Source organism: Anas platyrhynchos, chromosome 11 (assembly GCF_047663525.1).
Source record: "Anas platyrhynchos isolate ZD024472 breed Pekin duck chromosome 11, IASCAAS_PekinDuck_T2T, whole genome shotgun sequence".
Classification (NCBI taxonomy): domain Eukaryota; kingdom Metazoa; phylum Chordata; class Aves; order Anseriformes; family Anatidae; genus Anas; species Anas platyrhynchos.
This window is the reverse complement of record NC_092597.1, coordinates 11,771,311-11,786,887: the sequence shown is the minus strand read 5'-3', so window position 1 is coordinate 11,786,887 and position 15,577 is coordinate 11,771,311. Positions and strand designations below refer to the sequence as shown.

The following is a 15,577-nucleotide window of genomic DNA, read 5'->3' as shown; positions in this document are numbered from 1 at the left end:
AAGGCTTAAAAAAAGAAAAAATAAGTTATTTGCTTTGGGAGTGTCCTGAAAATAATACTGATGAGCCTAATTTATGGCCACTTTCTCTGATTGAGAAAGAAAACTGAATATCGATCTGGAGCCCTTGGTTTCACCTGTTAAGAGCTTTTCTCATAATTGGATGCCAGTGCCCTGCCAAAACCATAGCATCTTCTAGCATACAATAGCATGTTTAAATTTGTGTAAACCATGCCTATTTTTCTTTCTAGCTATTGATTTTTAAATGAAGTATCAAAGAAAATCAATAGTAATCAACAAATAGAAGTCAGCCTGCTGTAGTGTCAAATCCCATGACTAAATTTAATCATTTTTTGTTGCCTGTCACAACAGAAAGAAAGTTAAAAATATCTTAAAATGGAAAGTGAGTTGTCAGACCTGTAATTTGTTATTAGCTTAAAAAGTGACATCTCCAAATCAGTAAGATATGCAAGATGACATTATATCATGAACTGCAGTGTCAATCTGTAGCTGAGGAGACCCCAGCTGAAGTAAATACTTAAATCTAAAAATACGTTATATTATTTAGTTATCTCTTAAAAATATTTCTCAGGTGGTAAAGTGCATTGTTACATATATTCTCTGTATTGTTTTTAAGGAGGAAGCATTGCAGATTAGAAAAAAAAAAAAAAGTATAGGTTTTTAGAGCAAAAGTAAAAATGAATTAGTATGTTAGCTCATAATAAAGTTAATAATGATACATTAATCTTCAGAAATACAAAATTTTACAATTTTTATCATTTCTGATTTTTTTCCTCTTTGGATGATCAAATTTAGTGTCTAAACTTCACATTTGAACACACTGTTGAATTTGGATAGTAAGTTCTTGCAGGTTTCTAATTTCTCGGGGTGGATTTTCATTCATGTTACCTGTTGAATTAATGCAGCTATTGGGTCCAATTTTAATTGTTTCTCAAGACCTGCTTCTGTTGAATTTAGTCAAAGGTTTGTCAGACCTAGGAGTAACAGTTCAAATAATAGTTTGTTATTGGCACTGGGTGTTGAAAAAGGGTTTTGGAACATTTTGAATTCTGATGTTTCAGACTACTGGGTGAGTCAGCATAGCTGTCATAAAAATTTTAATTAAAGCAGACATCATTTTACAAAGATGTACTAATGAGAAATACAGTGGATGTTTCAAAATCTAGGAGGAATTAAATTGGAGAGGCATGAAATTTACATTTTTTAAGCTTGTTTTTAGTTGACTAAGAGTGACTTGACTTTTCATTGCTCTCCTTGAAGAGAACATTAAATTGACGATTTCACCATGAAATTTATGTATACCATGTAACGTTAACAAAAAAGCTTACTAATAAAGATGTCCAGTAGCAAAATGGAACAAAGTTTGTTCTATTTCAAACAAAAAAATGATGAGGAAAAATAAAATCCATTTAGGAGATTAATTTTAACCATGCGAGGCTTGCCAGTCTTCTACAGTTAGTATAATTGACAGTTGAGTAATAGTAATAGGCCTAGTAATGACAACTACGGCCTTGGATGTTTGGAGGTTTGCTGTAATCAGAAAATGATAAAGCGTTATGTTATGTACTGCTGCAGCCTCACTTGAAGTACTGCCTGTAGGTTTGGGCGCTACAATATAAGAACGACCTAAAACTATTACAGAGCTTCCAAAGGAGGACTGCAAGGCTGGTGAAGGGCCTAGAGTGCAAGGCCCGTGAAGAACGCCTGAGGCCCCTTGGTTTGTTCAGCTCAGAGCAGAGCAGGCCAAGGAGAGGCCTCATGGCGGCCTGCAGCCCCCTCGTGAGAGGAGCGGAGGAGCAGGCGCTGAGCTCTGCTCTCTGGGGACAGCGACAGGACCCGAAGGAACAGCATGGAGCTGGGACAGGGGAGGGCCAGGCTGGATATTGGGAAAAGGTTCTTCAGTGAGAGCGTTGTCAGGCACTGGAACAGGAACCCAGGGACATGGTCACAGCACCAAGCCTGCTGGAGTTCAAGGAGCATTTTGACAAGGCCCTCAAACATAAGGTTTGATTTTGGGGTGGGCCTGTGTGGAGCCAGGAGCTGTACTTAGTGATCCTTGTGGGTCCCTTCCCTTTGGGATATTACATGATTGTTAAAGCAGTTAAAGTAATAATCTCACAATTACAATATGAAACGCTAAATTAAATAATTTAGAGTGTGTCTACTATGTTTCTGCTCAGCAATCTGAACAGTAATACAAGCAGATTGCTGGGAGTTACTCTATAAAATCAACTGAGAACTTAAATGGAATATATGAAGTCCCTAATAATTTATTGTGGGTGGTTATCTATAAGCTGTGTTTTAGCACATATTTGCAACTATTCTTCTTCTTCTAAAGAAGTAGTGGTAACAAACCCTCCTACACCTGATGGCTTGAAATTACACATTCATTTCCATTCCGAGGAAGCTGTGATATTTAAAATTTGAAATAACTAACTGCATTAAAATAGGTCCTGTTTCTCTCCTGAGTTTCTTGCTCCTAAATCAATATAACAATATGAAAGCTACAAAGGGCAAAGGTGAATGAGGGAACAAATTGTCATCACTGGGTTATTAGATATGTTGAGAAGTTTTGTTAGTCTTATTAATAATATTTATAACCCTAAGCTGTTAAACTGATGCCATGGTAACAACTGATATATAGCTAAATAAATTATCTCAGGTTAACACACATGTGCTGCTATGAGAAGAATACATTGGTGCCTGCATGGCAAACTGAGGCCTGCTGAAACCTAACCCCCAGCAACAAAGGTGGAGTTACCAAGTAGGAAGTGCATACAGTTGAGATAAGCTCTGCAATGGATTTAAAGCACTTCTGTCATGTTCTTTGGTAACAGATATTTTAGGTGATTATTCATGTTTGACTGACTCGTCTGTACAAAACTCAAAGATAAAATATGTTGTTTCTGGCTAAGAGACAGGAAGGAAGGCAAAAGGTTAATAAGGGAATCTCACCTCCATGTTTAATACTAAATTCACTTGTGATTAATAGCTTTATTAATGATCCACAAATCAGAACTAGTACTAATGTAACAGTATTTGCATGTGGCAGAAGTTGTTTAGGTTAAGCAAGCTGAGGGAAAATTTGAGTGGCATTGGAAAACTTGATCTTGGGTGAAGAGAGAATATAAAGAAGTGTGAAGTATGTGTATCTGAGAGAAAGAGTGAACTATTTCTGAAACTTTTAGGTTTTAAATGAGCACTCTCAACCCTAGGAACAAAATGACTGTTACTTAGAGATTAGTAAAGACCTTTGAACAGTTGCAGTTACAGCCAAAATCAAAATGTCATGTTGCTGTGTTATGTTGATGATTTTTTTTCTAAAAATGATGTAGAACATTGTCTCACCTAGCTGAAAGGACCTTGATAAAGTAGAAAAATACAGGAAAAGATTATGAGGTTACAAAAAAAAAATAGCTTTCATGAAGAGAAGTTGAAAAGACAAAAAGGCTGGGAATGTTTATTTTAAGAAGTTGTGAGGAAAGACCTGATACAATAGTAAATGAAATCAATGCTTAGGATTTATTAGGAATTAAATCTTTACTAAATTGGTGTTTTGTAGTGGAGCAATAAAACACATTTCCAATTGGAAGCCATTGACAAAATCTTGGATTCGGAAAACAAACCACCAAGAAAAGAAAACAGTTGGATGTTTGTAAAGCTAGCAAGAATGCCAAATAACAATGGTTAATGTTCAAAATACTTAGGAAATTAATACTAAACAGCGTTTTTATGGGTCAAAGTTGACCTGAAGCAGATGTTTTCTGTTTCTGTCTTGAGGGACTTTTGGCACCTTCCTCTGGGGATTCTTATGGGTGCCACTGGTAGAGACAAATCACATATCTGGTTTAGTCCAGCATGACAGTGAGGTTTCCTTCAGGTGTGGGTACAGCTTGCCAAAGTCCTGACTTGTGAAGAGTTTTCCCAGCTGTGAATGAGGTGCTACTCATTCATCTGAGAACAGAACCTCAACAGACTTGAATAGCAGTTCTGCCGTAAGGCTCCAGAGGTCTGTGTTGTATCTGTGAGGTCTTCATTTCAGAATAAAAATTGAAAGAGCAATTTCAATGGATCAAATGTTTTTAACATCCAGATGCTTTTAGTGTCTGCTGGATGTTTTTTTCACAAGGCTCTGGCTCTGAAATTTTATTTTTTCCCTTGTCACTGTGGTGTGTGGTTTAGTTTTACTTCATGAAGTTGGGGGGATGTTATAAAGTGTTACAGGATTACCACTCTGAGTCCTGTTTTGGTTGATGAGCTGATGATGATTTTCACCTGCTAGTTTAGGCTGGTTGCAGTCAAAACAAGTGGTGAAAAAGAAGTCCTGTCTCTGTCTTCCTGCATTTTGGCATATGGCCAGTGTAAATAAGATTTTAAGTGTCTAAACAGGTATGTGATTATAGGTCCTGTTTCCATTTCTAACAGTAAAAGAGCCGTTAGTGGAAGTATTTATTTCTGTGCTGTATGCCTAACAAGGGTCATACCGTTATAAAATGGACATTAATTTCATTAAAAATACCTCTATAGCTGTAAATAAAACAAATAATTTGTTAATTATAATGTCTGTGTTGTAGTATTCTGATCTACACCACCTGTCTAAATTACTAATATTTTCATTAGACAAATGAGTTAATTTTATAATGAAGTAAGTTTCTACAGTTCTTTCCCTGTTATTGTATATGGTGTTTTAACATTTGTCACCATACTGAAGGTCAAATTAAATCCACCATTTGTGTACTAATGTTATACTAAATAGTATTAATAAATATTAGTTGTTAGTGACTAGTAGTTAAACATGTGTATGCATTATGGTAAGGCAGAATTGTCAGAAATGGCATGACTTATTATGGAACAGAAAAATTGCAAAGGCTAGAATTATCTTGCTGATATTCCATACGGTATGCTTTAGATGATAGTCAATAAATGATTAATATTTCTTCCTCCAGGGCAAAGGAATATGAGAGTTTGATGGAAGCAAAAAATGCCGTCTCCGATTCCCCATTTAAAGCCAAGTAAGCGTTTTACTTTACGTATTTTAGACTTTTTTTTTCCTGTCTGTAGCAGAAGTGCTTCTGAAATTTCCAGTGGAGTGTGGTAAGGTTCCCATTCAATATGGAATGTACTGTCATATTGAATTACAGATAATTCCTAACACGAAAGGTCAGATGTTATAAATGCCTTTTTTTTTTTTTTCTGGAGGCACTGTATATCTTAAACCATGTAAGATACAATAGAAAGAGAGCATACATTATCTCTTTATTACCTAGAAGCAAGAAGGCTCCAGCTTAGTACTCTTCAACACAGATTGTGAAAGTTCAGTACTGGAATTATGGAACTGAAAAATTTGTGTTACCTCCCTTTGGTCAGAAACAAAGGTTCACATGGTGAACCCAGGTATTTTAGTGCACAGGTGTCTTAATCTGACATTGAGCTTTGTAAAGAGTAGACTATTTATTGTCGAAGATAAGGCACAGATGAAGGCAGTGGATGGTAAAATTAAAACAAGCAATTATCACTGACAGATTTCTCTTCCTTAGGATGAAACTGAAAATTAGTCAGCCTTTTCTGTGTGATTGCATTGAAGCTGTTTGGCAAAAGATGCAGAATATTTAGATTCCAAAAAGTTCTTGACAAGTTCTTTCTTGCCAAAGGTTTTAGAGGAATCTGTATAGCTTTGGCGTAAGTAGGAATCAGTTCAAAAACTGAAAAGAAGTGGAGATGCCTGATCAGTCTTTGCCAAATAGAGAGGTTACTGGTAGAATTCAGCAGTCCTACAATGTTCAACGTAGTCACAAGGACTTGGACCAGAGGGCAAACAGTGAGATGGCACTGTTTGGCCACTTTGTGAAGATACTCAGGATAATAGGGACAAGAGCTGATACTGACTAATAATTTTGAAGAGAGACAGTAACAAAGCAGTAAAGCAGCGGGTGAAATTCACTGTGTATGAAGGGCTATACAGTGTCAGGGACACAGGAACTCAATGCTACCTTCACATATAAACTGATGGGCTTTGAACCTACAGAAGTGATACATAGTTCCAAGAAAATACTAGCTCCGTACTCCTAGCAGTTAAAGCAAATCCTATATTAAAATTATTTAGACAGGTGCAAAAACAAAATAAAGAATGTCATTATGTACAAATCATCTGCATCTTTTGAATGCCATGTGCATTTCTGCTGCTTTATCTCAGAAGAGATATACTGGAATTGTTGAGAGTTCACAGAGAGAAAGAAAGGAAACAATAACTTCTGGTATAACTTCTCTGTTAGGGACTGAGTACTTCTCATTCTGGAGAAAAATGCAATGGCGAGAGAAAGTTACAAAGGAGGTATGTTACGGAGATCTACAAAGTCATAAATAGTATGGAAAAGATGGGTGGTGACTGATTGCTGTCCCTCCAAGGGCCAGAATGAGGGAGCATGGGATGAAGATCAGTGGTTCTTAGTGTTGTGTGTAATTAGATATACAGAACTCATCGACAGAAAGATGCTCAAAGTTTACCTCACATGCATAGCAGTTCAAGGACACAACATCCAGCTCTAGATATTCCTAAACTGAAAATGGGGGGCAAGAAAAGGATTAGTAAAGAGGATTATGTATGTTTACCCTGTTCTTAGTTTTCCTCAGGCATCCATATACAGTTCTTTGTTAGGGTATCAGGCAGGTGGTAAACCATTCCTACAGTTGTGCTCAAGAAGTCTATGGAAGGTCAGTCAGGCTGTAGTGGCTCAACAGTTGGATTTAAATACCATCATCCTAAAATGATGATGACTTTCTGGGTTGGGGATGTTTGTCTTCAGGATGAGGTAATAACCTGTACCAGATTCTGTATGTTTTCTTGTTGCTTCCGTCATTTGTAAATTGCTGATACACTTGAAGCTAGTGATTTTTAGAAGTTCCTGTTGTTTAAGATGTTCAGATCCTTTCTTTTAGGCTTCCCTGGTGCTTGTATGACTAACATGTAAACAGTATCTTTCACGTAGTCTTTTTAGTAGTTTGAAAACCTGCTGCTGAATCTCAGTGTGTGTTTTAATCAAAAACGTTGTTGAGGTTTAACATAGGAAAATGAAACATCTCCACCAGATGGCACACCTGCGTAAACACATTGGGAAAGAAGGTTCTGTTGGCTTTATTTCTTAATTATCAGCACTTCAATTTTCAAGATTAATTTCATGGTGGATTAGGACTTCTAAATTTGTAGCTTCTATTTTTTGCTTTTCTTTGCTACCAGAAAATAAAAACATTAGGTTCTAGTTGTCAGCAGAAATGTGGTGTGTTCAAGCAACCGACAATACTGAAAAGCTGTAGCTTTTCCATGTTAGTTTCTTTCTGACTTTTGATTATCATCAGTGACGTGCTTTGTTCAGTTGTTTCAATAGCAGTGCAACAGAAACTCAAGCAAGTTGTTTTGTTTGTTATATCTTGACTAATACTCAATCTATAGTTTTTATTTCTCAGTGAAATGCTAAGGTACTTTCAGGCAGAATCTTCTGTTTCACCTGCTTTTTTTTTATTGCCTTCCTTTGTTACATCTGTTTTTGGAACATCCTTAACTTTCCTGCATGTTCTCAGTATCTGAATGGAGTAGGTGGTGTAATATGGGGAGGTTTCAAATACGTTTGTGGATCCTTCTTTTGGCTGCCTCCTAACTTTTTATTTATTTTCTCAGTCAGTGGATTGATTTTTCTATTTTGAAACCAGTGTCACATTTATTCTGACATAATCTAAAAAATAAGAAATATGAGAACTGAAATGTAATTACAGCTAAGGACTTAATTTGCATGTTGCACTCTGAGCACACATGTCCATAAGGTAACCTGTTGCAGTATTTTGCAACCATAGCATTTGGTGAGATCGTTTTTGTTCTTCATTTCTTGTATGCATCCTGCCTCTGGATGAATCACTGAGGTAAGGAGGCCCTGTCTCACATTCTGAGGGTGTTTATAGTTCTGGCCCTGTTCCGAGTGCAGGGAGGCTGGAGTTACAAGCCCCTTCAAAGTGATGATCCTAGGGTAAGTGCAAGTAGAATCACCAGTAGATCCACATGGTCCATATCTTGGCTGCTTGTAGCACTGCATGCCTTTTGCTGCACCAGCACCTGTTAGGGCTGCACCCTGTTAGAAATAAACTACTGTGGTGGCCACGTTGTAGCTTGCTTTCATCATAAAGCTAAGATAATATAAAATGGAAGTATGGAAGTGAAGAGTAGCCTTCTCTCTCTTTGTAAAGGATAGAGTGAGAGGACAAGACATCTTACGAGTTTAAGACCAGACAATATCTGTTTATGTGGATAAACAAATGAATACAGGAAAGAATAATTTTTCTTAACGGAACTAAGTACAGGATCCTACTTAACTAAGAAAAATAACAAGAAGTCGCTGAAACAGTATTAGATCTCTACTGAAATGTTATTGTATTGAGAAGCTATAAAATAGTTAACAGTTGCCTTTTTAGCAAGAACACAGTGTACTACTATGAGCTAATATTAACTGCTACTGTACCTGGCTGAGACAGAGCAAATCCTTGCCAATACTAGGAGTTGTAACAGCTATCCAACATGTGCTCTGAGAAGATCTGCAAATTTAATGAGAAAAGTCATGATACAGGGTAAAGGGTGTAAAAACTAAGAAGGCTAAATGTGTTCTTTGTGTCAAAACAAATGCCACTATGTTTTCTTTATTTGGAAGGAAGGTTTGATGTATTCAAATTTGGTGGAAGCCTACTAGTGAACAAAGAAACAACTTTTTGTCAGTGGGCTGAGCTTAGAATTGGAAAAAAAAATAATTAAAAAATTCCATTTAAAACATGACACGGTTGGTAGATGTGTTTGTTCACTTAACAGAAGCAAACTAATTTTAGAATGAGATCATTAAATGCAACTTTCTGGTATGTTTCCTTGATTATGTCACATTTCTTTAACTCCTCCTAGCCCTGATTATGTCTTTGTAAACAACTAAAACAATTTATGGAATGCAATTTATCTGATTTTAGTTGTTAGCCATGTCAGTTGTTAAAGAAGAAAGACAGAACCCAGAATTAGTCTTTGGCAGGTAAAAAGCCTTTTTAGATCACCTTTAAGATTAAGCCACCTTAATATTATGAGACCACTGATTTCCTGCTGCAGCTCCTAGATTGTTTCAGTAGTTCTTGTTAGTGTATGGTTTGTGGGCTTATAAAAACATTCACTGAGGAAGCAGTGATTCAAGTGCTTTCTAAACCTCACAAATAATACAAATATCAAAAAGCAGAGAATGTTTATCTTGCTTTGGTAGACATGGTATATGTGCCTTTTCCAGTTTGAGTACGGAATATACTGCTTCTTGAGGGGGATTGTAAAAGGCTTTACGTGTTTCTTTTCTAGAAACAGTTCTGGAAGATGCCTGAAACTGTTTTGTTTGCTGTTTTGTTTTGTTTTCGAATTAGTAACTACCCCAAAAAATTTCTTCCTTAATGTAGGCAAAAAAATAGATCCAAATGCAGCTTTACTTGCTTGATGTCTTGCTCTCTGACCAATCTCCCGTAGAAAGCCCTTTCAAGAAAAAGTGCTGCACTCATTCTCATTTGGGAATGGCCATTCTGTTGCTCCCTGGCTTTTTTCAACTGTTCATTAGCTGGTTGGTCATTGGTTGCACTTAGGTTGTTTTATAAAAGCCAGTGGACACTTGATGCATTTGTGGTATTAATTCTGATTCTCTGGGAACTGATCTGAAGGTAATTATTTAGTGTCCAGTCCACAAAGTTAGCCCATCAAAACATGCATGCTCTTTCTGCTTGCAGCATCCTTTGGTATCCATCAGAGCAGGTTTTTAAAAGGGAAGGAAAAAGCTTTTGTAAAGTAAGAGTGTTGGTTGCATTTATTTAATATCTGTTATTCCAAAAGCTGTATGTTTGAGTGTTAAAGCAGTCTGCAGTTAGGAAAGCATAAATGTAATCCATAAATACAAGCAGGGAAGGTAAGGTAATGAAAGATTGCCTAATGGGAGTTAGCAGGATTGCAGGAATTTTTAAAATAAAAATATAACCTCCCTAATCTAATACTTTAGCCACTTTTTCCTCTCATTCATGAAGGAATTGTTTTGATTTGTTGTTGTGTTTTTTTTTTTTTCATGTGTTTTTTAATTCCTCCTTTTTTAAACTACAAAAAGGGGGCACTTCAGATGATCTGAAAGAACCACTATTCTGAGAAAGTCCTGCAATACAAAAAGAGGAGTCAGGAATGTAGTGTGGAGTTTGTTCTTGCAGAGCCTCAAAGATAAATGCCTTCAATGACATAGTTCTTTCTTTGTGTGTGTGTGTGTGTGTGCAGTATATCAGTGTGTTCACAAAACAAATGGATGTTGTAGTTTACAGTAGTCTAGTTTACAGTTGAGTCTGTTATAAAATATTATGCCACAATACTGATTAGTGGGGAAAAATGTCTGAAACTGGAAATATTTGTGCAAAATTTGTTTTTAAACAGCTGTATGATCTATAGAAGAGCTGTAGTATAAATAAAATAAAATTCAGTTAAATTTAAACAAAGGTAAATATCTGGTCTCTGGATGGACGGCAGGTGCTATTTTCAGAGAACTGCTGGAGCATTCTTATAGCAAATGAAATTAATTCAGCAAATCTTTTTAGCAATTTTGCCACCAGTTTTCAGGTAGCTTCCATTTTTGAGACTAACGAAGATGTACAAAGCTGCATATTTAGGCATCTAGCTATGTTGTTAAGTAGAGTGGTGTTTTCCATTGCATTCCTAAAGCAATTAGAATGTGTCAGGTATGCCACTGAGTATGTTACTTTGCTGCAGGGGTAGTACAGAATAGTGCAGGGCTGTATGTTGCTTTAGGAGGATACAGCATAACTCGGGTTTGGGCTGGGCAGGAACTGCCACAGACTTTCTCAGTTCTCTCCAGGCACACGCTGCACGGGCAAGAATTGGGGCTGTGTGTCCAGCTGGCATCTGGCCGCCCTCAGCAGGAGCGCACAGGAGGAATAACCAGTCTCTGCCACTTGTACTGATCCTTCCGGGCATACATTCAGCACGCAGCCAAGAAATCATGGATTTAAATGGGGAAGTGCTGAAATACATTGATGTTATTTCAAGGTGGTTTGGTGGTTCTGTTTGTTGGGGTTTTTTTTGAGATTAAATGTGACTTATAAATATTGACAGAGATCTTTTTCCTTTAGTCTATAAAATATATTAAGCCTGCTAGAAATATTTAGCCTATGCTAAAACCAAACCCTTAATTTTACAATACTTTGTTGTAACTTTATTTACATATTTTCTCTATAAACCTTTGACTATCCATCATTTTTCTATTTGCAGTGCAAAAAGACCCAATCATGTATTTGTATTTGCTGAACATGCTATTTATCAGAGTGTAACATTATAAACCCAATCTGTGCCTTATGTCTTTTAGGATATTTCTTCCACATTCTGAATTATTTCTTTGGAGGCAATGCTATAACGTTTTAATTAGTGGGATGTAAATAATTTTAGATAAAAAGGCATAAATGTTAACTTTCCCTTTTATTTAGCCAAATAAATTTTCACTCACTTATTGTTCCCTCCATGGCACATTAAACCTTGGAGGAATGCAAATTCTGAGATGGAGTGAAAATTAAGTTTTTGTTCTAAAAATGTTTGGATTTGGACTCAGCAATATTTCCTCATAGTCCTTGAAGCAGGTGTTGATACCATGATGTATTAATCTACTATATGAACAAAGGGTGTTCTCTTTCCAGATCTGTTTGTGGCAGTGATTAATTCTATATCCAAGTACAAGTCATCTTGCATAGATTTCTAGTCCTTTGAAACAGTCTTAAAGAAAATAATTCTTATTTCTCTGTGATGCTGCCAAGAGGTCAGTGTAAAGGATATTAAATTAAAATAATTTCTCCAAGACTCACTCAGTGAGAGGAGGGTTTTTTATTTCCCATCTCTTCCCCATATGATCATGAAGCATACTTTACCCTTTTTTGGCAGAAGACCAACGTACAATATGATACGAAGATGTAAGAAGTAATTCTTTAATGCAGCACAACTGGAAATGTTGTTCTTCATGTTTCTTATTTTGATGCTGAAAACACAAAGTTTGTCTGTTGGTAAAAGCTTTTCAGCAAAGAAAACATCAAGAACCTGATCAATTCTACTTCATTGATTAGATAGGCTTTCAAAATTGTGCATATAAAATCATTTAAGAAATCTAGATATTTTTGTCTTAGACCGTGTGCAAATCTTGGGATGGGTATAAGAGAAAAATTCAATGCAGCATCTGGAAAGAAGAGATGTTCCAATAATTAAGTAGTTTGTTATTAGTGCTCAAGAATGTCAATTCTGTAAGTGAAGATCATTCCAGAAGAAGAAACTGGTTTAAGATAGTATCTTAATTTGGAGAAAAGGGAAATGCTTGAGAAATTAACAAAGTATTATTTGGCAAAAGAGGATATATGTTCTCACTTTTCTAACATTTTCTAACTTCAGCGTGATGCAAAATGAAGTATTTATTTGTTCTCACAACAATATGTGACCACTGGTGCATGAGGAAAGACAGGAATTTCAGTATGTATGAAAGCTCTTTCCAAGACTGAAGGGAAAGGGAACTTGTGAACAGACAAGGCAATGTAATACAATTATTTTTTATTCAAGTCCTTTTTAGTAATGCCTTGATCAACCACACACATTTTGTATGCTGATGGCTGATGAAACATCTTTTCTGTCTCATCAAAAGAGGTTTCAGACTTGTCATGTAGGAGAAGAGTTTTTATTTTCTCTGTAATACTAAGATTAGGAAAAGTCCCTTTCTTTAGCCTCTGTGCTTAATCCTGTTTGAATTCCATTCCTCTGATGTTAAATGGAGCAAATGGAAACCTGTCTTGCCATCTTCTGTCATGGAGTTGCACACAGTATAGTATGTTGGTGGTTATTTTTGTTGTTTATAAATGCTTTAATCATAGAATTTGGGTAGATGTTTCCAAGGGAAGTCATCTTTATTTTTGTTTAACGCACCAGGATATTGCCAAGAAAACAGCTATTTTAAACCCCACAAGAATACCTGAAATACCTACCTTCTAGGTTGTCTTTCTGCACTGCAGCAATTCAGTTTTTCATCAGTGCTACAATCCACTCCTTAAGCTCAGCGGTGTTAGCGGTCATCTGATTTATTGTCAAAGTCCTGCAGTTATTTGGCTTCTAATTTTCTTTCCCATTTTAGCTCCTGGTTTACTGTGTTAGACAGAGTGTTTCCTCCAACTTCATTTTCCACAGAGGAAACAACCGTGCAGAAAATTTTGTTGGCCTTAGTACCCCTTTATTTTTCTTGTCATAGAAAAATCCACAGGCTGAATATTAGTGGAGTCAGCTGACCAGATGATGATAAGTCCAAAACACAAAATTCTGCAAATCATTTTTATTTGTACTTTCAAAACATATATGTATTTCCAGTGTCTTTTGAAAGCTTGTTACAAATCTCTTAATTTCTTTAAAGAAAAGATACAGAGTACCTGTTTCCCACTGATAAAGTAGAAACTCTGTTCAAGTCTTGTCCCAAATGAATATTCTGTATTTTGTGTTGTGTTTTGTTTTTTTTTTTTTATTAAACACATGACTGTTGTGGTTCATTCTCCAGCCATTCTGTCTCCTGTCTCACCTCTAGAACAGTTAAGGCAATCTTTTTTTTCCTGTTACTCTGTCGTCACTTTGTGACTGCTTTCTGGCCCTTTCACACTGATGTCCCATTTTATGATAAACATTGATATCTTTCCTGTAGGTCTGTATTTACTTCTAGTCACGACAGTATTTTCTTTCTCTCATGCTGCTCAGTTACCAGCTTCTTTCCACTTCCAGTACAAATTTTTCTATTAGCTCAAACTAAAGGTCCAGCAAGTGCAGCAGAGCTGCCAGTAGCACTAAGACAGTGGCTTGCAAATAGTGGCAAGTACTGACTGATACTTCCTCACCGCTTCTCATAATCCCATGGTAAGGGACCCTGTTTAGCATTGTTATCACCTGCCTATAATGCCTCTACAGATATAGAAGTCTACATGTGAGCTAGTTACTGATTTCATATTCAGGGCAAGGAAAAATGTATTGAGTGTGCTTTATTTTACACTCCAGGAAGAGATGAGTGGTGCCTTGAAACTGTGTATTGTTCCTCACTGCCAACAAGAGAGCATAGCCCAGAGGTAGATATGTAAAATTGAAATGAGTGTGAATCCACGTGTATGTGCATCTCTCCCACCTCTGCATTTTGGCTTCATTACTGACCCTCATTAATGGAATGCCCTTTCTGAGGTAGCCTGCAGAGTCACTAGTTTTCACGTGTTCAAATAAACCTGAACAGCTATTTCTTTTATGATGCCTATAAGAAATTAGCCGAGTAGTCTGCTGTTCTGTTTCTCTTACTCATCTCAAGAGGGAACTACTCGGGTAAGTGGGCAGGAAAAATTGAGCAATGGAGGAAAAGGGCATATTGAAAAGTAAGATGACTTCCAGTACCTAAAGTGGGCCAACAGGAAAGGTGGGGAGGGACTGTTTGTCAGGAAGTGTAGTGATAGGACAAGAGGTAATGATTTAAAACTAAAAAAGGGTTGATTGAGATTAGATATTAGGAATAAATTATTTACTGGCAGGGAGGTGGAAGTAGGTGATCTTGATTGAAGGTCCCTTCCAACCCAAACCATTCTGTGATTCCTTGACAAAAACTAGCAGGATAAACTGTGGAGGGATAATAGGGAAATTAACTTGTTTGAGCAAATAAATAAATAAATAAATAAATAAACGTAGGACTAATGAAGAATTGCCTTTATGGCTATACCATTCACATTATTTCCATACCATTTCCCTAGAACAGCTGATAGTGAAAAGTCATAGACACTCAAAGCTGACAGTGCCTGCTTGCTGTGTTGCACACTTTAGTTGCTGTTCAGTATAGATGATATTTTTACACCGATTTTCGCTGTTGTTTTGTTGAAATGTATTTACTGGAGTATCATTACAAAGATGAAATTTTCCATGATTTGGAGACTTTTTTGTTGTTTTAACTGCTCTTTGTTTTCTGTTTCATGAAGGTTACAGCGATTAGCAAAAGACCTTTTCAAGCACCTCCAGATGCAGGATAGCGGTTTGTTGGCAAACAACAAGGTTTCTGCTCTGGACCGGACTTTAGGAGAGATCTCTCGTATTCTGGAAAAAGAGGTATTGTGACTATTACTGTCTGACATGATTAATCTATAAACTGTGTTGTCCTCAAGATCAATTTGGATTTGGGAATGTTTTAGATGTGTATTGATGAATACTAATGACTACTATAGTAGAAGCTTGGAAGTTTCAGAGTGTATCTGAAGGGAGTTCAACTGTCTAAGTGAACAGAGAACTCTGTTCATACAAGAGAACTCTGTTTCTAGCATTGTGCATTAATTAATGCATTTGTTACTAATTTTGAGAAGTTACCTAATAAAATGCAGTAATTATAAATATGTATTGGAATTCATGTGTTACTAGGTATCAGTACTTCAGGATTCAATTTTTTATTTAAATGTTAAATTTAATGACAAGGAGGCTTTGAAGAGA

At 36.5% G+C, this 15,577-nt stretch overlaps 1 protein-coding gene across 8 annotated transcripts in view; it reads left to right on the top strand.

The window, feature by feature from the left end:
• The window catches only part of SCAPER (S-phase cyclin A associated protein in the ER), a 159,653-nt gene that overhangs the window by 70,980 nt on the left and 73,096 nt on the right, over nucleotides 1-15,577 (top strand). For all 8 annotated transcript variants that reach the window (XM_072043465.1, XM_027465593.3, XM_027465591.3 and 5 more), the window contains 2 exons: nucleotides 4,965-5,030; nucleotides 15,076-15,202. In XM_072043465.1, the coding sequence (XP_071899566.1) occupies nucleotides 4,965-5,030; nucleotides 15,076-15,202 (193 nt within the window). The remainder of the gene's footprint in view (nucleotides 1-4,964; nucleotides 5,031-15,075; nucleotides 15,203-15,577) is intronic.